This window comes from Jaculus jaculus, chromosome 4 (assembly GCF_020740685.1).
Source record: "Jaculus jaculus isolate mJacJac1 chromosome 4, mJacJac1.mat.Y.cur, whole genome shotgun sequence".
Classification (NCBI taxonomy): domain Eukaryota; kingdom Metazoa; phylum Chordata; class Mammalia; order Rodentia; family Dipodidae; genus Jaculus; species Jaculus jaculus.
This window is the reverse complement of record NC_059105.1, coordinates 51,559,567-51,585,727: the sequence shown is the minus strand read 5'-3', so window position 1 is coordinate 51,585,727 and position 26,161 is coordinate 51,559,567. Positions and strand designations below refer to the sequence as shown.

The 26,161-nt window shown below is 37.9% G+C and overlaps 1 protein-coding gene across 1 annotated transcript; it reads left to right on the top strand.

Annotated features, from left to right (window-relative positions):
- The first annotated feature begins 24,557 nt into the window (after positions 1-24,557).
- LOC101599574 (monoacylglycerol lipase ABHD2-like) lies at positions 24,558-26,161 on the top strand. Its single transcript, XM_012949173.2, has one exon. It carries the CDS (start codon positions 24,722-24,724, stop codon positions 25,997-25,999), a length of 1,278 nt encoding a protein of 425 aa, XP_012804627.2. The 5' UTR covers positions 24,558-24,721; the 3' UTR covers positions 26,000-26,161.

Below are 26,161 nucleotides of genomic sequence, written 5' to 3'. Positions count from 1 at the left end.
CCATAGTGTATGTAAATTAAAACACATATTGACTGCACCATAGAAGGGGGGGATAAAGAGATGTTCAAACAGTGAAGTAATGTAGCTTGATATACATATATATGTGGAAAGAGGGAGAAGGAGAGAGAGAGAATACATAATTTTGAGACTTTAGATAGCTTTTATTTATTCTCCATGTAAATGAAATTCACCAGAAAATAATGTTATAATATTTGATGATATTTATCTCATATCTATTAATATTTTCCCAGTTTTCTCATTGTTTCATTTCTGTTGATGCTCTAAATATCAAAAATATATATATATTAAGAAGCCCATGCTATTGAAAAATTTAACTTACATTGGAAAATAGTTATAAAATTGTGTATTTTGTATTTGTCTATTTATGAAATTTCTTGTCCAAATTAAAGTGTAACCAAATTATATAAAGAGCTATATCCATTGAATTGGATTGAATTTCTTAGATAGCTATCCCCTACCTTTTGCTTAGTTTATAGCCAATTATTTCTGTAATTCTGTGTAACAAACCACGAAAGTATATAATGCCATACCTCAAATGTTTGCACAACAAATAATCAATCCTAATGTAAAAGTACATGTAAAAGTTTAAATAGCAGAACTTTGGTAATAATCCTTTTTAAAACATTACTGTGGTATCAATTTTATGTATTATCAATTTTATGTACCTGAACACATGTGCACTTTTATGTTTCATACAAATGTTTACTCAATCAAAAATATTTTTAAGTCGGGTGTGGTGGTGCACGCCTTTAATCCCAGCACTCAGGAGGCAGAGGTAGGAGGATCGCCGTGAGTTCAAGGCCACCCTGAGACTACAGAGTTAATTCCAGGTCAGCCTGGACCAGAGTGAGACCCTACCTCAAAAAAAAAATTTATATATATATATATATATATATATATATATATATATATATGTATATATTTTTACATTTTGATTAATTTTAGCTAACAATTATTTTATTTCTCCTTTTATATTTCTTATATGAAATAAGACAGGAATGATTAGAAGGAGAAACATATTGTATACCAATCATGGTACCTGATATAGCAGAACAAAACCCCAAACCTTTCAAGACAAATGTTCCTACATTGAACACCTACTGATAAAGAGGGTCTATGACCCTGTAATGCTGTGCACAGAAATGGTTGTGCCTGTACCATTTATTAAATTGTGCCACTTACCCATTTTTTGCTTTTCTATGAAACTTTTTGTTTGTTTGTTTGTTTTGGTTTTTCAAGGCAAAGTTTTCCTCTAGCCCAGACTGACTTAGAGTTCACTATGTAGTTTCAAGTTGGCCTTGTAGTCACAGTGATCCTCATACCACTGCCTCTTGAGTGCTGGGATTAAATACTTGTGTCACTACACATGGCTATAAAATATGAAGCTTACATTTGCTTAATATTTTGTTTTTATTTATTTATTTAATAGACAGAGTGAGAGAGAGAGAGAATGGGCACAATAGGGCCTCCAGCCACTACAAATAAGCTCTAAATGCATGAGCCACCTTGTGTGTCTGTCTTATTTTATTATTTTATGTTATTTTTTTTTATTTAATCATTTTATTTCTCCTTTCATATTTCTTATATGAAATAAGACAGGAATGATTAGTATTATTTCCCATGAATACTTTAATGTATAAGAAACATTTCATATTTAAAGGAAGGTGAATGGTAAAGGTATTTCTGATAAAAAAAAAATAGTAGAATGTCAGTAAAACAACATTAGAAACTATAAGAAAGCTGGTTCTTACTAAATAGACAGAGAAAATATAGTTCAACTATGTCCTATATTCATCTGGAAAGCACAGTTTCTAAGCCATGAACTGGATATTTTGTTGAGGAGATTTCCAGTAATATGTGGAAAGGTGTGATTATTTTTTCTTGCTGTTTATAGTATAAGGGAAAGATAAATTTAGAAACAGGTTAAAAGGAACATGGAATGGGAAAAATCCTTGACCTAGTTAAACTGAAAAATACACTAAAATCAGACACTCTTAAGAAAGCACACTTTATTTAGAGACTGGTCTTCTGTTTTATCCCATTGATCTGTAGATCTATAAATTTGTGCCAGTACCAGTCTGTTTTAGGTACAGTGGCTTTGTTGCATATCTTGAAATCAGGTATGATGGTACCTCCAGCCATATTTCTTTTGTTGAGGATATTTTTTGGCTATCTGAAGCCATCTGTTCTTTCATTTCAATTTTGAGACTAATTTTCTATCTCTATGAAGGACATTACTGGAATTCTTATTGGAATTGCATCAAACCTATATAATATTTTTGCTAGGATAGCCATTTTCACAATATTTATTCTTCCAATCCATTGCTATGGGAGGTATTTCCATATTATATCTCCCTCAATTTCTTTCCTCAGTGTTTTTTACAGGTCTTTCACTTCCTTGGTTCATGATATTCCAAGGTACTTAATGTGTGTGTATGTGTGTGTGTGCCTATTAAAAATGGGATACTATGGCTTATGTCTTTCCCCATATGTTTGCCTGTGGTATATAGGAAGGCTACTGATTTTTGTCTTGATTTTGTATCCTGCTACTTTACTGAAAAAAATGATCACTTCTAGAGTCATGTCATCTGCAAATAAGGCCAGTTTGAGTTCTACTTTGCCAATTTTATCCCTTTTATTTGTATCTCTGGCTTTATTGCTTGAGGTAAAACTTTAAGTACAATGTTGCAAAGTAATAACTAACACTGTCTTTTCCCATACCTCATTGGTAATGATGCAAATTTTTCACTATTTAGTGTGATCTTGGCGTTTATAAACAACCTTTATTATGTAGAAACATTATCCCTACATACCAAGTCTGTCCAGTGCTTTGATCATATAGGGGTGTTGTATTCTGTAGAAAACCATTTCTGCAGTAATTGAAATAATCATATGATTCTTATGCTTAAGTTTATTTATGTGGTGAATTACATTAATTGATTTCTGTATGTTGAACCATCCCTGCATCCCTGGGATGAAACCTATTTGATAAAGGTGGATAATGTTTTTGATGTGTTCTTTAATTCAGTTTGTAAGGATTTTATTGAGTATCTTTGCAACTAAGTTAATAAGGGATATCAATCTATAATTTTCTATTTTTGTTGGGTCTCTGTCTTGCTTAGATATTATAGTAATGTTGGCTTCATAGAAGGAGTTTGGGAGCATTCCTTCTTTTTCAAGTGTGTGAAATAATTTGACAATGGAGGGTGGGAAGCACAAATCAAGACCCAAACGGCAATGGTACCATAAAATTTTACGCACTAAAAGGCAGACCAAATGGCTGAACTTTCACCAGGCCCTTACAGGGAACACCTGAGCCATAAGGCACTGGACAGGGTATGATGAAGACCAACCTTAATCTTCTACTGCTTTCCTCCCTCCCTCTCCTCCCTCTCTCTTTCTCTCTCTCTCTCTTCTCTCTAATTCTTGTATATTAGTTATCTTTTTCTTCCTTTTCTTAGTGGTCACTGACCTGTAACTCCAAGTACCAGAATATGGCTATCATCCACAATGAGCTTTTGATCAGAGAGACCTACAAGGTTTCTTAAAAGAAAGACAGATTTCTGTCTGAGTATTTGATGACCCATGACAGGTTAGTGGCAACACCCTACTGCTGAAGACACTGTATGTGGTCGTGGACACGTAAAATGAAATGGCATGGTTGGAAGCTGGAAGAGAGTCAGTCGCCAGACAGTCAGCTCGTCTAGTGCCAGAAGGTGCTACATGTGTGACTGGGGGAAAATTACCAATGTCTGTTCAAGCATCTAACCTACTTAGCAGCAGATAACCTGCTGTGATGCCCACACAAGTGCAATAGTGACACACAGCCATGGTGGGAAACCAACTGTTCTTGATTCAGCTAACTGATCCCCTCAGTGGTACCAGACCCATATCTGGAGCTGGGAAACAAGTCAGAACCATATCCAAACATAAGCCTGCTCTCCATTATCAAGCTATCATCTATCATGGGCTACAAGAGGGCCTACAAGTATTAAATTCTCTATTAAAAAAAAAGTAAGGGTTATCTCATTTTTCCTGTACTAACTTACTCTCTGTTGGAGAATCTGCTTCTCTTTTTCAGATAGATGTAGAGCCTAAGGAGAGAGCCACTCCATCATACCTCAAAAGGGCTCTGGCTGAAACTAAGGAAAATTGGTGAAACAAGCAAGGGTGTTATTTTCCTGGTGAACTGGATGCCAGCACAAAAGTGAAGGAGATCAACACAGAAATAAATCAACTCCTACCAAATCAGAAAGCCAGAGACCCAGAGGTCCCCAACACTTCATCCCTGAAGCAGACCAAAAATGAACCCAACATGACTCAGGGAAATTTTGCAGAAGAGGGGGTGGGAAGAATATCAGAGCTACATGTTGGGTCATGACATGCAGAGACACTTATCCCACCTATAACTGAGGGCTAACTCCACCGATGCATGACCCATTTACCTCAACAAGGTAGGGCCAAGGGGAGGGGGTAAGTCACGGATTGAGCCTAATAATGTTACCAAACTGACTGTATTTGCTGAATACAAAACTAATTAATAAAAAATAAAAATAAAAAATAATTTTAGGGCTGGAGAGATGACTTAGCAGTTAAGCACTTGCCTATGAAGCCTAAGGACCCCAGTTCGAGGCTCGATTCCCCAGGACCCACGTTAGCCAGATGGACAACAGGGCACACGTGTCTGGAGTTCGTTTGCAATGGCTGGAGGCCCTGGCGCGCCCATTCTCTCTCTATCTGCCTCTTTCTCTCTCTGTCTGTCCTTCATTCTCAAATAAATAAATAAACCCTTAAAAAATAATTTTAAAAAAAGAAGTAGTTTTAGTAGGACTCAGTGGTATATTCATCAGGCCCTGGACTTTTTTTGTTGTTGTTGGGAGTTTTTTTTTATTAATTTTTAAATTTTATTAGAAGTGATATGTTTGTTTAGGAAGTATATGTGTTCTGGATGTAGTTTTGGAAGTTGATAAGAGTCATGAAATTTATCCATTTTTCCAGGTTTTCCAATTCTGTAGAATTCAGGTTTGTTTGAAGTATGTCCTGATGATGCTTTCAATTTCATTGATGTCACTTATGATGCCTCCTTTTTCATTTATAATCTTGCTGATCTGACTCTTCTCTATTTTTTTCTTTTGATAAAATTGGACAGTGCTTTATCAATCTTGCTTACTTTATTTTGAAGAACCAACTGTTTATTTAATGTTTTTAATTGTTTTCCATATCTTCAGTTCCTTGATTTATGCTTTGACTTTGATGATTTCTTTCAGTCTGGTACTTTGGGTCTTGGACTGCTCTTACTTTTCCAATGCACATTTAAGTTATTTATTTGAGATCTGTCTGATTTTGTAATGTAAGCATTTAATGTTATGAACTTCCCTCTTAAAACTGCCTTTTGGTATGTTGCGCTTTATAAATTTATGGATTCACTTTCTGATTTCTTCAACAACCCATGCATAGTTTAACAGTTAATCTGTAGGAGTTGGTTTGTTTTCTGTTGTCACTATTGTTGATTTCTGGTTTTAATGCACTGTGGCTGGGTACAATGCAGGGAATTATGTCATTTTTTTTTTAAATATGTGGAGACATACTTGATTGTAAGTCAGCCTAGTGGGGAAGTTATGCACTAGGGCTGGTCAACATTCTGAAGTGGCTACGACCTCCAAAAAGAGAGACCAGATGAAGGTCAGCTGCAAGCAGGGTTATGCACCACTATGAAAAGAAAAGAAAAGAGAAGAAAAGGGAAGGGAAGAGAAGGAAAGGAAAGGAAGAAAATAAAACAAAAGAGAAGAGAAGAGAAGAGAAGAGAAGAGAAGAGAAGAGAAGAGAAGAGAAGAGAAGAGAAGAGAAGAGAAGAGAAGAGAAGAAGAAGAAGAGAAATCATACTCTGGAGAGAAGACCAACTGTAAGTCAGGCAAGTACAAGTGAGAGTTGGAGAATAAGCCATTCATTTGGCCATATATTCTGATCTAGTTTGAACATTAAAGGTCTCCCCACAGGTTCATGTAGAGAAGTTTGTTTTATAACTTAGCATTTCTAGAAGGACATAGAAATTTTTATTCCATTATATGTAGTTGGTTTTTGACATTTTTGTGTATATATATATATACACACCCAGGGCTACTGTACCCTTTCTTTTTCTTTCTACCGCCACCGGTAGTTATTCTCTCTGTTGTAGCATCAGTCAAGCCCCTCCTCTATCCAAAACAGAATTTTGAATGACCTCATAATTTGTGCATTTTGTTCAGGTAATCGCAGAGGGTATGAGTTTGTGAATACAATGGCTGACTTTTCTAACATTCCTCTTCATCTGCCAGCTCTTACATTCTATCCATTTCCACTTTTCCAATGTTTCCTAAACCCTAGAGGAAATGATTTAGGTGTCTTGTGTTGGTCTATGAACTCATTTGACATTTATTTTCAGTATTTTGACTAGTTAAGAGTCTCTACATTAACTGCTGGAAAAAGAGGGAAAATTCACTTCAGACTAGGTTGACAGCAGAACCATTAAGACAGTTTAAAATAAATGTTTAGGGGGAACAGAGATATCGAATCCATCCTGGGTTTAATTCTCCAGTACCCACTTAAAGCCAAAAGCAGGAAGTTAAGCATTCATCTGGAGTTGCTTTGCAAAGTATAGAAGTCCTGGCATGCCAATTCTCTCTCTCTCTCTCTCTCTCTCTCTCTCTCTCTCTCTCTCTCTCTTTCCTTGAAAGTAAATAAATAATATGTAAAAATGTAGATATCTAAAATTTTTCTTTTTTATTTCTTCCATGACCCATTCATTATTTTTATTTTTATTTATTATTTGAGAGAGATAGAGAAAGGCAGAGAGAGAGAGAGAGAGAGAGAGAGAGAGAGAGAGAGAATGTATTGCCAGGGCCTCTAGCCACTGCAAACAAGCTCCAGATGCATGCACCACCTTGTACATCTGGTTTACATGGATCTTGGGGAATTGAACCTGGGTCCTTTGGCTGTGCAGACAAGCACCTTAACTGCTAAGCCATCTCTCCAGCCCCCATTCATTGTTAAGTAGTGTGTTTTCCAGTCTCTAGGAGCTGGTGTATTTTCTGTTGTTTCCTTCATTCTTAATTTCTAGCTTTAAAGCATTGTGGTTAGATATGAAAATGTAAGTGGTTCCAATTTTCTTCAATTTATGGAGGCATGCTTTATGCCCTAATATATGATCAATTTTGGAGAAGGTCCCATGGGATGCTAAGAAGAACGTGTACATTCTTTAGAGTGGAATGTCTATTAGAGCTTATTAATCTATGATGTTGTTAATGTGTATTATTTTCCTGTTGATTTTCTGCTTGCATGATCTGACAATTGATAGTAGTGAGGAATTAAAGTCCCCAACAATAATGGTACTGGGATTTATTCCTAGCTTTTTGTCATATAAGTTTTGCTTTATAAAATGTGGTGTACTTGTGTTTTGTGCATATAGATTTATGATTGTAATATTCTGTTGCTGTATTGGTCTCTTGATGTGTAGAAAGTGATCTTGTTGATATTTTTTTTTTATTAACATTTTCCATGATTATAAAATATATCCCATGGTAATTCCCTCCCTCCCCACCCCCACACTTTCCCGTTTGAAATTCCATTCTCAATCATATTACCTCCCCATTACAATCATTGTAATTACATATATACAATATCAACCTATTAAGTATCCTCCTCCCTTCCTTTCTCCACCCTTTATGTCTCCTTTTCAACTTCCTGGCCTCTGCTACTAAGTATTTTCATTCTCACGCAGAAGCCCAGTCATCTGTAGCTAGGATCCACATATGAGAGAGAACATGTGGCACTTGGCTTTATGGGCCTGGGTTACCTGACTTAGTATAATACTTTCCAGGTCCATTCATTTTTCTGCAAATTTCATAACTTCATTTTTCTTTACCGCTGAGTAGAACTCCATTGTATAAATGTACCACATCTTCATTATCCACTCATCTGTTGAGGGACATCTAGGCTGGTTCCATTTCCCAGCTATTATAAATTGAGCAGCAATAAACATGGTTGAGCATGTACTTCTAAGGAAATGAGATGAGTCCTTTGGATATATGCCTAGGAGTGCTATAGCTGGGTCATATGGTAGATCAATCTCTAGCTGCTTTAGGAACCTCCACACTGTTTTCCACAATGGTTGGACCAGATTGCATTCCCACCAGCAGTGCAGAAGGGTTCCTTTTTTTCCACATCCCCGCCAACACTTATAATCATTTGTTTTCATGATGGTGGCCAATCTGACAGGAGTGAGATGGAATCTCAATGTAGTTTTAATCTGCATTTCCCTGATGACTAGTGACGTAGAACATTTTTTTAGATGCTTATATGCCATTCGTATTTCTTCCTTTGAGAACTCTCTATTTAGCTCCTTAGCCCATTTTTTGATTGGCTTGTTTGATTCCTTATTATTTAACTTTTTGAGTTCTTTGTATATCCTAGATATTAATCCTCTATCATATATATAGCTGGCGAAGATTTTTTCCCATTCTGTAGGTTGCCTCTTTGCTTTTTTCACTGTGTCCTTTGCGGTGCAAAATCTTTGTAATTTCATTAGGTCCCAGTGGTTAATCTGTGGTTTTATTGCCTGAGCAATTGGGGTTGTATTCAGAAAGTCTTTGCCAAGACCAATATGTTGAAGGGTTTCCCCTACTTTTTCCTCTAGCAGTTTCAAAGTTTCCGGTCTGATGTTAAGGTCTTTAATCCATTTGGACTTAATTCTTGTGCATGGCGAGAGAGAAGAATCTATTTTCATCCTTCTGCAGATATTTATCCAGTTTTCAAAACACCATTTGCTGAAGAGGCTGTCTCTTCTCCAATGAGTATTTTTGGCATTTTTATCGAATATCAGGTGGCTATAGCTACTTGGGCTTACATCTGGGTCCTCTATTCTGTTCCACTGATCTACATGTCTGTTTTTGTGCCAGTACCATGCTGTTTTTGTTACTATGCCTCTGTAGTATAGGTTAAAATCAGGTATGGTGATACCACCAGCCTCTTTTTTGTTGCTCAGTATTATTTTAGATATTTGAGGTTTTTTGTGATTCCAAATGAATTTTTGGATTGTTTTTTCTATTTCCATGAAGAAAGCCTTTGGAATTTTGATAGGGATTGCATTAAATGTATAGATTGCTTTAGGTAAGATTGCCATTTTCACGATATTGATTCTTCCAATCCAGGAACAAGGGATGTTTCTCCACTTTCTAGTGTATTCTGCAATTTCTCGCTTGAGTGTTTTAGAGTTCTCATTGTATAAGTTCTTTACTTCCTTGGTTAGGTTTATTCCAAGGTATTTTATTTTTTTTGATGCAATTGTGAATGGGAGTGATTCTCTGATTTCATCCTTTGTGTGTTTGTTGTTAGCATATAAGAAGGCTACTGATTTCTGTGTATTTATTTTGTATCCTGCTACATGGCTGTAGGTTTTGATCAGCTCTAACAGCTTGCTAGTAGAGTCTTTAGGGTCCTTTATGTATAGAATCATGTCATCTGCAAATAATGATAACTTGATTTCTTCCTTTCCAATTTGTATCCCTTTTATGTGTGTCTCTTGCCTTATTGCTATGGCTAAGACTTCCAAAACTATATTAAATAGTAGTGGGGACAGTGGACACCCTTGTCTTGTTCCTGATTTTAGTGGAAAAGCTTCCAGTTTTTCCCCATTTAGTAATATGTTGGCTGTAGGCTTGTCATAAATAGCCTTTAATATATTGAGATATGTTCCTTCTATTCCCAGTCTCTGTAGGACTTTTATCATGAAGGGATGTTGGATTTTGTCAAATGCTTTCTCTGCATCTAATGAGATGATCATGTGATTTTTGTCCTTCAACCCGTTTATGTAATGTATTACATTTATAGATTTGCGTATGTTGAACCATCCCTGCATCTCTGGGATAAAGCCTACTTGGTCAGGGTGAATGATCTTTTTGATATACTCTTGTATTCTGTTTGCCAATATTTTGTTGAGAATTTTTGCATCTATGTTCATGAGGGAGATTGGTCTGTAATTTTCTTTTTTTGTTCTATCTTTGCCTGGTTTTGGTATCAGGGTGATGCTGGCCTCATAGAAAGAGTTTGGTAGAATTCCTTCTTTTTCTATTTCCTGGAAAAGCTTAAGAAGCAATGGTGTTAGCTCTTCCTTAAAAGTCTGGTAAAATTCAGCAGTGAATCCATCCGGGCCTGGGCTTTTTTTAGTTGGGAGATTATTGATAACTGTTCGGATCTCCATGTTTGTTATAGGTCTATTTAAGTGATTAATCTCATTTTGATTTAATTTAGGTAGGTCATATAGATCAAGGAAATCATCCATTTCTTTCAGATTTTCATACTTTGTGGAGTATATGCTTTTATAGTATGTCCCTATAATTTTTTGAATTTCTCTGGAATCTGTTGTGATGTTACCTTGTTCATCTCTGATTTTATTAATTTGTGTCTCTTCTCTCTTTCTTTTGGTCAGATTTGCTAAGGGTTTATCAATCTTGTTTATCCTTTCAAAGAACCAATTCTTTGTTTCATTAATTCTTTGGATTGTTCTTTTTGTTTCTATTTCATTAATTTCTGCCCTAATCTTTATTATTTCTTCCCGTCTACTAATTTTTGGTTTGCCTTGTTCTTCTTTTTCCAAGCCTTTATGGCGAAGCATTATGTCGTTTACTTGCGACCTTTCTAATTTCTTAATATAGGCATTTAAGGCTATAAATTTACCTCTTAGAACTGCCTTCATTGTGTCCCAGAGATTTTGGTATGTTGTGTTCTCATTATCATTTGACTCTATAAATTTTTTGATTTCCTTTTTGATTTCTTCATTGACCCACTCATCATTTAGTAGTGTATTGTTTAGTTTCCATGATTTTGTGTATGCTCTATAGCCTTTCTTGCTTCTGATTTGTAGTTTAATTCCATTGTGGTCAGAATGCAAGGAATTATTTCAATTTTCCTGAATTTGTTAAGATTTGCTTTGTGTCCTAATATATGGTCTATTTTAGAGAATGTTCCATGTGCTGCTGAAAAGAATGTATATTCTGCAGCCTTTGGATGAAATGTCCTGTATATATCTGTTAGGTCCATTCCTTCTATGACCTCATTTAGTCCAGATGCCTCTCTGTTTATTCTTTCCCTGGATGACCTGTCAATTGATGAGAGTGGGGTGTTAAAGTCACCCACCACCACTGTGTTTGGTGTTATCTGTGACCTTAGTTCTAATAGTGTTTGTTTGACGAATTTGGGAGCCCCCATGTTAGGTGCATATATGTTTAGGATTGTAATGTCCTCCTGTTGGAGTGTGCCCTTAATCAATATAAAGTGACCTTCCTTATCTTTCTTGACTAACGTCGGACTAAAGTCTACCCTGTCTGATATTAGGATAGCAACCCCTGCTTGTTTTCTAGGCCCATTTGCTTGAAACACCGTCTTCCAACCTTTCACCCTAAGATAATGTCTATCCTTTGTAGAAAGGTGAGTTTCTTGCAGACAACAAATTGTAGGATCCTGCTTTTTAACCCAGTCTGCAAATCTATGTCTTTTCGTTGGGGCATTGAGACCATTGATATTAAGAGATATTATTGAAAGGTGTGTATTTATGTTTGCCATTTTTGTGTGTGTGTGTGTGTGTGTTTCTGGTTCTACCTGTGCTCTCTTCTGTTAATTGGTATTTGAGTATAGCTTGTTTTTTCTAGGTTCCTTATATGTGTGCTTTTCCTTTTGTTCAGCATGGAGGATTCTATCAAGTATTTTCTGTAGAGCTGGTTTTGTCTTCAAATACTCCTTTAACCTGCTTTTGTCATGGAATGTCTTTATTTCTCCATCTACTTGAATGGATAACTGCAGGATAAAGTAACCTTGGTTGACAGTTGTTATCTTTCAGAACTTGGAATATATCACTCCAAGCCCTTCTGGCTTTAAAAGTTTGTGTTGAATAATCTGCTGTAATCCTGATGGGCTTGCTTTTGTAGGTAACTTGATTTTTCTCTCTAACTGCTTTCAATATTTTTTCTTTGGTTTGTGTGTTTGGAAGTTTGATTATAATGTGGTGGGGAGAGGTTCTTTCTGGGTTTTGTCTGGCTGGGGTTTTAAAGGCTTCCTGTATCTGTATTGGCACCTCTTTCCCAATTTGGGGGAAATTTTCCTCTATGATTTTGTTGAAGATGCCTACTATGCCTCTGGAGTGGATTTCTTCTCCTTCTCCTGTGCCCTGAATTCTTATATTGGATCTTTTCATAGTGTCCCGAATATCTTGAAATTCCCACTCATACTTTTCTATAAGTTTGTCTTTCTCTTTGTTGTTAGGTCTGCCACCTGGTCTTCTAGCTTAGATATTCTGTCCTCTCCCTCATCCATCCTACTGGTGAGATTTTCTACAGAGTTTTTTATTTCATTAACTGTGTTCTTCATTGCTAGTAATTCTGACTGGTTTTTCTTTATTATTTCTATTTCCCTATTTATGTCTTGTATTGCCTTCTTTATTTCATTAAATTGGTGTCCTGCCTCTTCTTTGATTCCTTTGATTTCCTCTTTGATTTCCTCTTTGATTTCTTTCATGTGTTCTTTGACCTCTTTGAACATATTTATAATTATTCTTTTGAACTCTTTCTCAGGTATTTCCTCTAACTCTTTCTCACTGGAGGACATTTCTGATGCATTAATACTTTTGGGTGGATTTATATCGTCTTGCTTTTTAGTGTTTCTTGTGTTATAATGTATATATTTTTGCATCTTGGATTAAGTTAATGCTTGGATTTTCTAGCTAGCTGTGTATTCTTAGCTGTATCAATTGATTTGATGTAATATATTTTCAGGGTAGGACCTTAAGGTATTAGGTGTGGCTCTTAAGACTCTCAGAGTATCTACAAAGATGTTCTTAGGGGTTGAGGTTCCCTGCTATAGGAGTATTCAAGCAGGCTGAGTGGAATAAAATACAGGTAGACTCTAAAATTTAACTAAACACTGTACACATTCAATCAAAAACAGCCCCGAGTATGTATGCAAGAGTAGTTATTATAATGGCCAGATCCTCTATCAACAAAGAGGTTTAGATTTCTGGTCTGTTGAGGTATACAAGTCAGCTTGTGACCAAGTGAGACCCTTCCCTAGTGCAATCCCATTTACCTTGGGTGATTTTGGTCTCAGTCAAGTTGCTGCCTGGGTCGTCGGGCTGCTGTTCTGATTTCTGGAGCTGGGCACTTGCTTTTCCTACGGGGCAAACCGAGCCGCTGCTGCTGCCTCTTCTGATGTCGTAGCTGCCACCACCGGAGCCACCACCGCTGCTGAAGCTGCTGCTGCCGTGTCCACCGCCGCTGCTCCCCCCGAAGCTGTTGCTGTGTGATCTGCCGCCACTGCCGCTCCTGGGTCCGCTGCTGCTGGGGCCGCTGGTACCGGTGCTGGGGCCGCTGGTACCGGTGCTGGAGCCGCTGAAGTTGCTGCCGAACTCTGCTCCTGCTTGGGTCCCGCTGTCAGCCCAAGTTGGCATGGCCAGTCCCGGCCGCTGCTCTGTTCGCTGTAGCTGGGCTTTGGCGGTGGGGGAGGGGAGGGAGCCGCGGCTGCTCTGGTTGTCTCGCTGCTCCACGTGTGCTTCTACCTCGCAGTCTTCTCCTCCGCTGCTCGCTGCTGCTCTCCCCTCACGTTTCCCGAGTTGCGGAGAGTGTGGTGTGAGGGGAAAATCCTGCACCTGGCTTTTCCTGCGGCTCGATCCGAGTCTGGCGGTTTTCTGCTGCGCCGCGGTTGCGGCGATTGGCCGAGCTGCCGGAGCCGCCCTTCCTGCCTGTGCAGGCTCTGGATGCTCTATAACTCTTCCACTTCTCCGCTGCCACCTCAATTTCCTATACACCTCACTTTTTAGTAAAAGTGTGTATTCTGCTGAGTTTTTTTGGTCTTTTTCCCCCCTAGGCTGCTTTGGCGTGGTAACTACGCCGCCATCTTAACCGGAAGTCCTTGTTGATATTTTTGATTACTTCTGATTTGAAGTCCATTTTGTGAGAAATTAGTATAGCCACACCAGCTTTTGTTCAGAAGAAAACATACCATAAATAGCCAACATACTACCCACAGAATGGGAGAAAATATTCACCAATGGGCTGGAGAGATGGCTTAGCGGTTAAGCGCTTGCCTGTGAAGCCTAAGGACCCCGGTTCAAGGCTCGGTTCCCCAGGTCTCACGTTAGCCAGATGCACAAGGGGGCGCACGCGTCTGGAGTTCGTTTGCAGAGGCTGGAAGCCCTGGCGCGCCCATTCTCTCTCTCTCCCTCTATCTGTCTTTCTCTCTGTCTGTCACTCTCAAATAAATAAATAAATAAAAATTAAAAAAAAAATTCACCAACCATACCACTGACAGAGGCCTAATATCTAGAATCCACAAAAAAATACTTTAAAACCTAAACAACAAAATAATCAACCAGGCCTAGAAATATTGCTTAATGGTTAAGGCACTTGCCTACAAAGCCAAAGGACCAAGGCTTGATTCCCCAGTAACTACATAAAGCCAGATACACATTGTGGCACATATGTCTGGAGTTTGTTGCAATGGCTAGATGTCCTGGTGTGTCCATTCTTTCTCCTTCTCTCTCTCTCTCCCCCTCTCCCCGTGCTTCTTTCTTTCTTTCTCAAATAAATAAATAAAATTTTTTAAAGCAATCTACTGAAAAAATAGGGCATGGAAATGAATAGAGAATTCTCAAAGGAAGAAGTACAAATTGTGGTTTGATTCAGGTTCCCCATAAATTTAGGTGTTTTGAATGCTAGGTTTCTAGCTAATGAAGATTTTGGAATTAATGCTGTATTAGAATAATGCTGCAGGCAGGCTTATGAGTATTATAGACACTTTCCCCTTGCCAGTGTTTGGCACATTTTCCTATTGCTGTTGTTCACCTGACATTAGTGAGGGGGTGATGTCAACCATTGCTCATGTCATTGTTTTCTCTGCCATCATGAAACTCTCCCTTGAGTCTGTAAGACAAAACAAACCTTTTTTTTTTTTTTTTTTTTTCCCACAAGCTGCCCTTTGTCAGGTGATTTCTGCTACCAATGCGAACCTGACTGCAACAAATGACAAATACTCACTTAAAAATATTCAATATGCTTAGCCATTTAAAAAATGCAGATTAATTATAAGACTCCATCTTACTCCAGTCAGGATGTCATGCATTTAAACAATGAAATGACAATAAATGTTGGTAGAGATGTAGGAAACTCTCATTCACTGCTTGTAGGAGTGCAAACTTGTACAACCAGTATGGAAATTAGTATTGATTCTCCTGAAGAAGATGAAACTAGATCTACCAAATGATTCAGCCATTCTTCTACTTGGCATCTACCCTAAAGAGTCTGTTTTTCACTGCAGAGATATTTGCTCAACCATATTTATAGCTGCTTAATTCACAATAGTTTAGAACTGAAATCAACCTTGATGCCCATTGTTTGAAGAATAGATAGTGAAGATGTGGTACACATACACAATGAAATTCTATTCAGCAGTAAAGAAAAATAATGCCATATAATTTGTAGAAAAATGGTTGGACTTGGAATAGATTATCCCAAGCAAATTCACACAGTCACAGGAAGAAAAACACCACATGTTCTCCCTCATCTGTGGTTCCTAAGCTGGAATAGTTTGAGTTGTAAATATACATGACAGGCAACTTGAGGGGCAAATAACAGGAATGGAAGGGTTTGGGGGATGGGAATAAGGATGTTGGGGAAAATATAGACAAAACTAATGCCAAATTGAATTGGTTTCATAGAAATCTTCCAACAGGATAGCAGACTAAAAGATACAACCTTCAATAATAGGAGTATAGGAGAACCATCTGATATGAAGGACCTCAGGAGAAGGCAGGATGAAACATAACCCTAAATAAAATTGGCTCTGGCTTATAACTTTATGTTCTAGTGATTGGTTACAATCCACAATTACCTGATGGTTGGAGAGACTTATGAGGTCCTCAAAACAAGAGAGGCTTCTGTCAAAGCACTGATGACACACCTGAGGTAAAAGGTAAGACCCTGTTACTGAAGATACCACAGGCTTCTAGCACAGAACATCAAGAAACCCTACTATAATGGTGATGGAAGCCAGCTCCCAGATGGTTTGTCCATATAGTGCTGGAAAGCATCACAGGAGCTTCTGTGGAAAAACGACAAAAATATGAACAAACAGGAACAATGCTATATAAAATCAAGCCTGACAATATGTGTATACATGTATAATAATGGTACCCTACTTTGGTGGGCAACCAATGGCTCTCTGATTTGCTAAGAGACCCATTCTATGGAAACGGATTCATAGCTGGTACTGGAAACAAGTCATAATCCTATGGAAATCATAAACTCTAATGAGAAGCTCCCAATAGTCTTTGGTCAAAGGAGAAGCTACACCCATCCAAATGTCTCTTAATTAACTATACTTATCTTCTTTAATACATCCTGATCTTATTCTCCATTGGAGAATCTGTTTTTCTTATACAGAAAGCAAAGAAAATTAAGGACAACCAAAATATATCAATAATACAAGAAAAAATAGCTTAATCTACATCATTACTCCACATCATTAGATGACCCACCCCTCTCACATCAGCTAAGGTTCAGGTGAAACCCCAGAGTAATTGGTGAGATGAGCAAGAGTGCTGTTTCCATGAAGAGCCTGACTTGGGTCAGGGTGATGGTGACAGACACTGAGGGTACTCAAGACACACCAAAGCAGAAATCCAGGAGTTGCTGACAGTGCTATACTAAAGCACACTTAAACCACACCCACTAAAGCTCAGGAAATTTTGCTGAAAGGGAGAAGAAAGATTGTAAGAGCCAACGGGTGGGATAGAATATTCAAAGGCATTGCAGTTCCCCCCATGACTGACTGCTGCTCGCACAATTCATAACTCACATCCTCATGGTACCAGTAATCCCATTGAAGAAGGCCATCAGTGGTATGTGGACAGGAAGGAGAGAGGAAATGGCACTGACATATGATATTTCCATACAAAGTTTATACTTAATAAAAGAACTTGATAAATTTGATCTCAAATCTAATCAGAAGTTTGTTTATTTATCTCTACAACAAATCTAATCACAAGTTATTTGTTTATCTCTACAACACTCATGCCACCATTACAACAGAGGACATGTCTTCTTGCCTGGTGAGTCATTGTTGTTCAATGCAGGCTTAACCAGTGTGTGATACTATTAGTGAATTTTCTTTAGCAGTAGCTTGCATCACAACTTCTATCTCTATGAATAATAACCCACAGAAAGGAAGTGTCTGACTCAGTTCAAACTTGATTTCACAACGTTCTGAAACCAATGAGTATGGTGTCTTCAGCAGTTGGGTTTTACCAGAAAGTGGGAAGGCAAGAACCATAATAACTTGAATTGTTTAAGGGGTCTTGTAGGCTTCCCTGACCGACTAAGATGTAGGACCTAGTGAGAGTCCTTCAGACCATTTAGAGTTATACCCTTGAAAGGGAGGGGGGATCCTCCTCCTTTTCTTCTGTTCTCTTTCACTTTCTAGCCAACAGGTACATCCTTCTTCCTGCCACATGTCCCATCATGATGTGCTGAACAGACCCAGGCCATGAAGAAATGAGACCAACCATTCATGACTGAAATCTCCACAGTATGACTCACCCAGATATTGGTTATCATGATGGAAATCTGAGTAAGAAAGAGAGAGAGAGAGAATATGATTCATATACAGGAGAGCTCTGTCATGATGTATGCAGTCATTTGCTGGAAACAGATCACAGCAAAATTCCTCCATGTTCCTCAAGCATTTAGTTAGCTCTTCGTAAATGAATATTTACGTGCTGTGGCCTTTAGAATAATTTATACATAATTTTAATTTTTAAAATATTTCATTTATTTAAGAGAGAGAAGGAGGGAGAATGGGCACATCAGGGCCTCTGCCACTGCAAACGAACTCCAGAAGCATGTGCACTTTGTGTTTAAGGGTCTATATGGCTACTGGGGAATCAAATCTTTAGTATTCTGGCCAAAGTCTTAACTTCTAAGCCATCTCTCCATGTCCATGCCATATAAATACCTTGTGTGTGTGTGTGTGTGTGTGTGTGTGTGTGTGTGTGTGTGTGTGTTTGTGTTTCCATAATTATAGCCAGTCAGATTGCGTTGTTGAGTAGCTAGGGCACAGAGTTCCTCACAGAGAATCCAGAACTGGAACTCTTCAGCATGGTTTCTATTTTGTACAATCAATTCAAAAACAACACAAGGATACGAAATAAATAAGTTCATTAAAATCATAATATTTTTTCAACAATGAATTTCTAATTTTTTAGTTTAATTTTATTTATTTTTGACATAAAAATAGAGAAAGAGGAAGAAGGAGGGAGAGAACAGGTGCAGAAGAGCCTCTAGCCACTGCAGATGAACTCCAGACACACACACCACCATGAATACTGGGGAATTGAACCTTGATCCTTAGGCTTTTCAGGCAAGCACATTAACTGCTAAGCCATCTCTCCAGCCCTCAGCATGCAATTGAATTTATCCAGATATTCTTAAAACCTAAACAAAATGCTTCTCTATTCAATAGGAAAGATATTATCACAAACTTACTCAGCATAAGCATAGAAGACAATATACTTAATGTGAAGGGACTTTTAGGAGTCTTACCAAGTTTTATTTTATACAATATTTATTTAAAATAAAAAGATACTCTTGAACTCATACTTCTTCAAGCAATATTCCAAGATATGAAAAATTGATATTTCAAAAAGAAAAAGTTATATATCTCTGCCTTTTCATAATCTTCATAGATACAGAATTTGGATAATAGTCTATCAGAGCTAAAATATGTCAGAGTTTTCAGTTCTTATAGCTCCAACAAAAAAGACTTTAAAAAAAAACTTGCTACGTGCTTGATTTTACCTAAGCAATTCACATGTCTTTTCAATCAACTCCCTAGAATTCTTGTACTTTAGGTAGTCTCAGGAATATAATACTTTATTCATTTTCTAGGGCCTATGCAGAACATTATAGAAGAGACAGATATGATAGAAAACTGAGCTAATAAGTGCACTGATGCTCATCCATCCACTGTCTTTGATGAAAATTCTGCTCTCAAATCAGTTCTTACCTTGAAAGTTTGCAAACACAAAATACATTATACTCACAAAAATACTAGATTCACTAATATCATATTGTTTCTGCTTCTACTGATGGTAGTGATAAGCAGCAAAGCACCTGATAAAGTTTTTGTTTTACTTTTTTGTCATATTCATTAAATATTAGTTTGCAATTAAATAACTATGTATATCCATAACAACTATATAATTGTGCAGCAGTGATAAGACCCTAGAAATTAGGAGGCTCATGAGCCTTCTAAATCATACTTCACACTGCTTACTTCATGAGACTCCAAAGATTTATTAGTTCCTGAAAATCACTGGTGAATTTGAAAAGTGTTTCAACAGGCTAATCATTATTAATTCATCTGGTAAATGTAAGATAATGGGAAAGAAAATTAAACTCTTTCCAAAACAAGGTGAATTTAAAACATGGTGATTTATTCATGCTGGTAAAGTTTACATTACTCTACAAAAATTGATGTTCTTCAAGTAAAATGATTATTTGAAAAACTATGTTAGAATAACGTATGCATTTATTTGTGTAAAATGATACTCCATGTAAAATATCAAGGCATTTTAGGTTTCAGTGGCTTATTCATAGCAATAGTTTTCACAAAACAATCAACTAAAACTGTTATATTATTTTAATTCTTAGAAAGATAAAATTTAAAACTTTATAATAGCAAATAATGAAAATAATTCCAAGATCAATTGATACTAATTTGGATAATAATGGAGATACAACATTACATCTTATTTTCTTAGAGATAGATGCTGTGTACCTTATAAAGCTTTCCTAATCAAATTAATTTGCTTCAGTTTTCAATACATAATGATGTTGATGATTATTTTATGTACATAAATGTAAATATATGTTTATGTACCATATATGTTCACATTTAAATCAGTTATAAATATTTCAAATAAATGTACATAATTTATACTAATGTATAAGTTATACCATTGTAATAATTGCCTAAATATTTTTATTACAAAATATGCACATGCATACTCTAATTAAGGAGACATAAAATTATGTTCAGTTGATATTCAGATAAGTTTCTTTCTACTTTTGTGCAATATTTGGTTCTTCAGGTTCACTTTTTCATGATAAATTCTAGTAGTACCATATAATACAAATACATAATAAAGAAGTAAGTCAAAAAATTTATGCCACACTTTAATTTTGATGTTAGTTTTGTGAAATTTTACTGATGGTATTTATCAAAACAAATTAAAACAACAAAAATTTAACTGATGCATGCTCACATTTGTTTGTGTTCACATATAGTCCTTTTTTTTTTTTATTTTTAAATTCTGGTTTTTTTTTTTTTTTTTTTTTTTAATTTAATTTATTAGTTTTCTTTTCAGTAAATACAGGCAGTTTGGTACCATTATTTAGGCTCATCTGTGATCTACCCCCTCCCATTAGACCCTCCTTATTATTGAAAATGGGTCGTGCATTGTGGAGTTAGCCCCCAGTTATTAGTATGATAAATGTCTCTGAAAATCATGACCCAACATGTAACTCTGACATTCTTTCCGCCCCCTCTTCCGCAAGATTTCCCTGAGCCATGTTGGGTTCATTTTTGGTCTGCTTCAGTGCTGAGGTGTTGGGGGCCTCTGAGGCTCTGGCTCTCTGATTTGGTAGGAGTTGATTTTTCTCTGAATTGATCTCCTTCCCCTTTGTGCTGGTATCCAGTTCACAGGAAAACATCACCCTTGCTTATTTCGCCAGTTGTCCTTAGTTTCAGTTGGGCCCCTTCTGAGGTATGTTGGGGCAGCTCTCTTCTTAGGATCTGCATCTATCTGGAAAAGAGAAGCAGATTCTCCAACGGAGAGTGAGTTAGCACCCAGAAAATTGAGATAACACTTACTTTTTTGATAGACAGTTTGATAGGTGTAGGCCCTCTTATACCCCGTGATTGATGGTAGCTTGATATTGTAGAGTGGGCTTGTGTTTGGGTATGGTTCTGACTTGTTTCCCAGCTCCAGCTAAGGGTCTAGTACCACTGAGTGGATCAGTTAGCCAAATCAAGAGCAATTGATTCCTCACCATGGCTGTGTACCACTATTGCACTTGTATGGGTATCACATCCGGTTAATTGTTGCTACTTAGGTTAAACAATGTGTTGCTTGGACAGATCTTGGTCACTTCCCCCAGTCGCCTATGTAGCGCCTTCTGGCACTAGACACGCTGACTGTCTGGGGACTGACTCTCTCCTGGCTTCCAGCCATGTCATTCCATTTTACGTGTCAGCTGCGTATGGAGTCTTCAGCAATAGGGTCTTACCACTGGCCTTTGGTGGGTCATCAATTACTCTGACAGAAGTCTGTCATTGTTTTGGGAAACCTTGTAGGTTTCTTTGATCAAAAGCTCATTGTGGATTGTAGGCCCAAGCTGGAAGTGGGGGTTACAGGTCAGTGTCCACTAAGAAATTGAGGAAAAAGATAACTAATATACAAGAGTTAGAGAGAAGAGAGATAGAGGGGAGAGGGGGAGAGGGAGGGAGGGAAGATGTAGGAGATTTAGGTCAGTCTTGATCCTACCCTCTCCAGTGTCTTGTGGTTCAGGTGTTTCCTGTAAGGGACTAGTGAAGGTTCAGTCATTTGGTCTGTCTTTTAGGAAGTAGAATTTTATGGTACCATTGCCGTTTGGGTCCGGATTACTGTTTTCCACCCTTTGATTCCCTCCCCGCCCTCCCATCCATCTTATTGTCTAGTCCATGAGGTACTTGCTGGGTATGTAAGGCATCTTGGGCAAATTCAGGTTAGGTGTTGCAGATGAGTGAGACTATGTGTCGATTTTTTTTCTGTGATTGGGTAAGTTCGCTGAGAATGATCTGTTCCAGGTTCAACCATTTTTCCTCAAATTTCTTTATGTTCACATATAGTCCTTTTATAACACTATAATTCATAGGTTAAAAACATGTGATTTACTTCTCGTATTTGAGAATGTTGATATTTTAAGAGTCCAAGCATCATTATACACAACATGTAAAGACAAAAGTTAATCAATATTAAAACTATATTTGAAATGTTTAATAAAGCTGACAAATTTCTATCAGGAGTATTAAAGAAAAAAGAGAATATGCAAATTCTTAATCCCCATTGTGGAAGAAATATCATGGCTACTAAAATAGTTCTCAGACATTAAAATCATAATAAAAAGAGTACAAAAAGGACTGAGAATATATCTCAGCAATTAAAGATGATTACTTGCAAAGTTTGCTCTCCTGAATTCAATTCCTGAGTTCCCACATGAAGCCAGTCATGCAAAGTGGCACATGCATCTGGAGTTTGCAGTAGCAAAAGCCTCTTGCCCATTCTGTGCCCATTCTCTCTCTGTTTCTTTCTCAAATAAATAAATAAAAATAGTTTAAAAATAGTACAAATAGTTAACTTTATGACTACAAAATTGATAATTTATAAGATAAAGACCAAATCTTTAGATGATGCAAGCTACCAAATTTACAAAATTTAACTAAAAACTTCAATATTTTACTTAATACATATGTAATATAGATCTTCTAAGTTTAACAACTGATTATTCAAAACACGATATTCACATGTAGAATGTCACTCTTATAGATGGGATCAAACTTTCAAATGTTTGTTATGTTTATAGACATAAAACCAACACAGTAAGCAGAAATACGTTTTGGTATTTCAGAAAACCTGGTACTTATTTATGCCAATCTTTTCATAGAGATGTGTTGTAGTGGCTAGAATTTCACCTGGAGATACATTTGTGAGGATTTTAAAATCAATGTGAGGTAACCCAGGCCCAGAAAGCCAAGCTCCACATGTTCTCCCTCATATGTGGATCCTAGCTACAGATGATTGGGCTTCTGCATAAGAAGGAAAATACTTAGTATCAGAGGCCAGTAAGTTAAAAAGGAGATATAAAGGGAAGAGAAAGGAAGGGAAGAGGGTACTTAATAGCTTAGTATTGTATATATGTAAGTACAATGATTGAGATGGGGAGTTAATATGTTGGAGAATGGAATTTCAAAGGGGAAAGTTGGGGGGGGGGCATTACCATGGGATTTTTTTTTATAATCATGGAAAATGTTAATAAAAATTTTAAATAATAATAATAATAATAAAGTGGTATGGAGTAAGAATCAGTGTCTCTTCTGTGATGAAATCACTGAAACAGAGAGATTGAACTGAGCTAAATCGCCCAGTGATAAAGGCATAGCCAAGTCTAGAAGACAAGTGTCTGACTCATATTCACTAGTTACCTTGTCCTTTCCTATGCCTGTTCTTTCCTGGGCTCCACTTCAGAAACAAACAGGGGGACATGAGTGCTCAGTGGGGGACAAAATTAAGTAACAAAAATAGTTTCACCTGCATCTAAATTTAAATGGAAACAAAATTCTAGTCAGAAATTTCTTTAACATCTTCCTGAATTTATTTGGCCTTTGGAATTTTAGTATAAGCTTAGCATTAGCAATGATTTCTCATTAGAAACCATTAACATTCAATTGTCAAATGATGGAATTATTACCATTTGTAGATTTTAATTTATAGTTTAAGTATAATGCAATTGTAAGTATATTAATTACTTATCACTGAAATAAGCCTTAATTATAGTTTGCTAACCCATTCTCCTAAAACCTGTTTAGGTACATAGCATATGAAACTATCATCAAGTTGCACTTAGTAAAAGGGCCTAGCAAACCATTAATTGTTTCCTTTTACCACAGGATTTAGACAGTCCTAAACGTAAATATATGCTTAGCGAAAATAGCTGATTTTAATAACTTAATGCAGAATCATACAAGGAAAGCTAAGTACTAGCTATAAACACTGACTGCAAGAAACATTTTCTTTATCTTGAGATAAAACATTCAGATAATAAAACATTCCATAAAGTGAAAAAGTCAATGTCGTTTGCATTACAGGAGAGAACATGAGAATATGTTCTGAATATTCAAAAGTAGGAACATAATAAGTATGAAAATAATTTTTATAACATGTTTTATGGACAGAGAGATGGCTCAGCAGTTATAGGCTCTTTGTTGCAAAGCCTGATGGTCTAGGTGTATGTCCCTTGTGCTCATATAAAGCCAAATACACAAAATGGTACCTGTGTCTGGAGTTTGTTTACAAAGACAGTAATCCTTGATGCACACATTCTTTATCTCTAATAAATAAATAAGTATTGCAAAATGATAAATTTATTAAAATATGTTCTATGGAAAATCAAATATGTATATCAACATTTACAAAAACACAAACTATAGTGTTTCATATATTAGTAAATTTATAGTCACTTATTTTTGGATTTCTAAACAGATTTATTAAAACCATTCATTAGAAGAGAAATTTGAGTTTATTTAAATATAGCTTGTTTAAGGGGCGTGGCGGCTGTTGCCTGTGCGGGGCCGGTAGCGGCGGGAGCTGCGCTGGCCAGGGGTCCGGCGGTATATCCAGGAGCGCTGCGGGCAGCGGCAGAGGGAGATGTGGGAGCCGGACTGTGGGCGAGTCTAGGCTGTTGGAGTTCACCGCGCGCAGCTTTTAGGTTAATTTGAGTAAGAGACCGGACCTGATTGGCCCAGCTGTACAACCCTTTAAGAAAATCCATATTCTCTGTGCAAGGAAATAGTGACATAGATCAAGATGAACGCCATGCTAGAGACCCCCGAGCTCCCTGCCGTGTATGATGGGGTGAAGTTGGCTGCTGTAGCCGCCGTGCTCTATGTGATCGTCCGGTGTTTGAACCTGAAGAGCCCCACCGCCCCTCCTGATCTCTACTTCCAGGACTCAGGGCTCTCACGCTTCCTGCTCAAGTCCTGTCCGCTTCTGACCAAAGAATACATTCCACCACTGATCTGGGGGAAAAGTGGACACATTCAGACAGCCTTGTATGGGAAGATGGGGCGGGTGAGATCGCCACACCCTTATGGGCAGCGGAAGTTCATCACCATGTCCGATGGAGCCACATCTACATTTGACCTCTTCGAGCCCTTGGCTGAGCACTGTGTTGGAGATGACGTCACCATGGTCATCTGTCCCGGAATTGCCAATCACAGCGAGAAGCAGTACATCGGCACCTTTGTTGACTATGCCCAGAAAAACGGCTATAGGTGTGCCATGCTGAATCACCTGGGTGCCCTACCCAACATTGAGCTGACCTCTCCGCGCATGTTCACCTATGGCTGCACGTGGGAATTTGGAGCCATGGTGAACTACATCAAGAAGACGTATCCGCAGACCCAGCTGGTCGTTGTGGGCTTCAGCCTGGGTGGTAACATTGTGTGCAAATACCTGGGGGAGACTCAAGCAAACCAGGAAAAGGTCCTGTGCTGTGTGAGCGTGTGCCCGGGGTACAGCGCGTTAAAGGCCCAGGAGACCTTCATGCAGTGGGACCAGTGCCGGCGTTTCTACAACTTCCTCATGGCCGACAACATGAAGAAGATCATCCTCTCACACAGACAAGCTCTTTTCGGAGACCATGTTAAGAAACCCCAGAGCCTGGAAGACACAGACTTGAGCCGGCTCTACACAGCAACATCCCTGACACAGATTGACGACAACGTGATGAGGAAGTTCCATGGCTATAATTCTCTGAAGGAGTATGATGAGGAAGAAAGCTGCATGAGGTACCTGCACAGGATATATGTCCCTCTCATGCTGGTTAATGCGGCTGATGACCCCTTGGTGCATGAAAGTCTTCTAACCATTCCCAAGTCTCTCTCAGAGAAACGGGAGAATGTCATGTTTGTGCTGCCTCTGCATGGGGGCCACCTGGGCTTCTTCGAGGGCTCCGTGCTGTTCCCCGAGCCCCTGACATGGATGGATAAGCTGGTGGTGGAGTATGCCAATGCCATTTGCCAATGGGAACGGAACAAGTCCCAGTGCTCTGACACGGAGCAGGTGGAGGCTGAGCTAGAATGAGGCCTCCAGACTCTGGCGTGCTCTAGCAACCCTCCTCTGGAACCCGCGCCCCCTCGCTGGCTCTTTCAGGTCTCCCATCTCCCTAAGTGACCTGGATCTGACCTCACACCATTAGTCCTAGGGGGGGCCTCACCATGCAACCTGTCTCAACTAGGAGGCTCT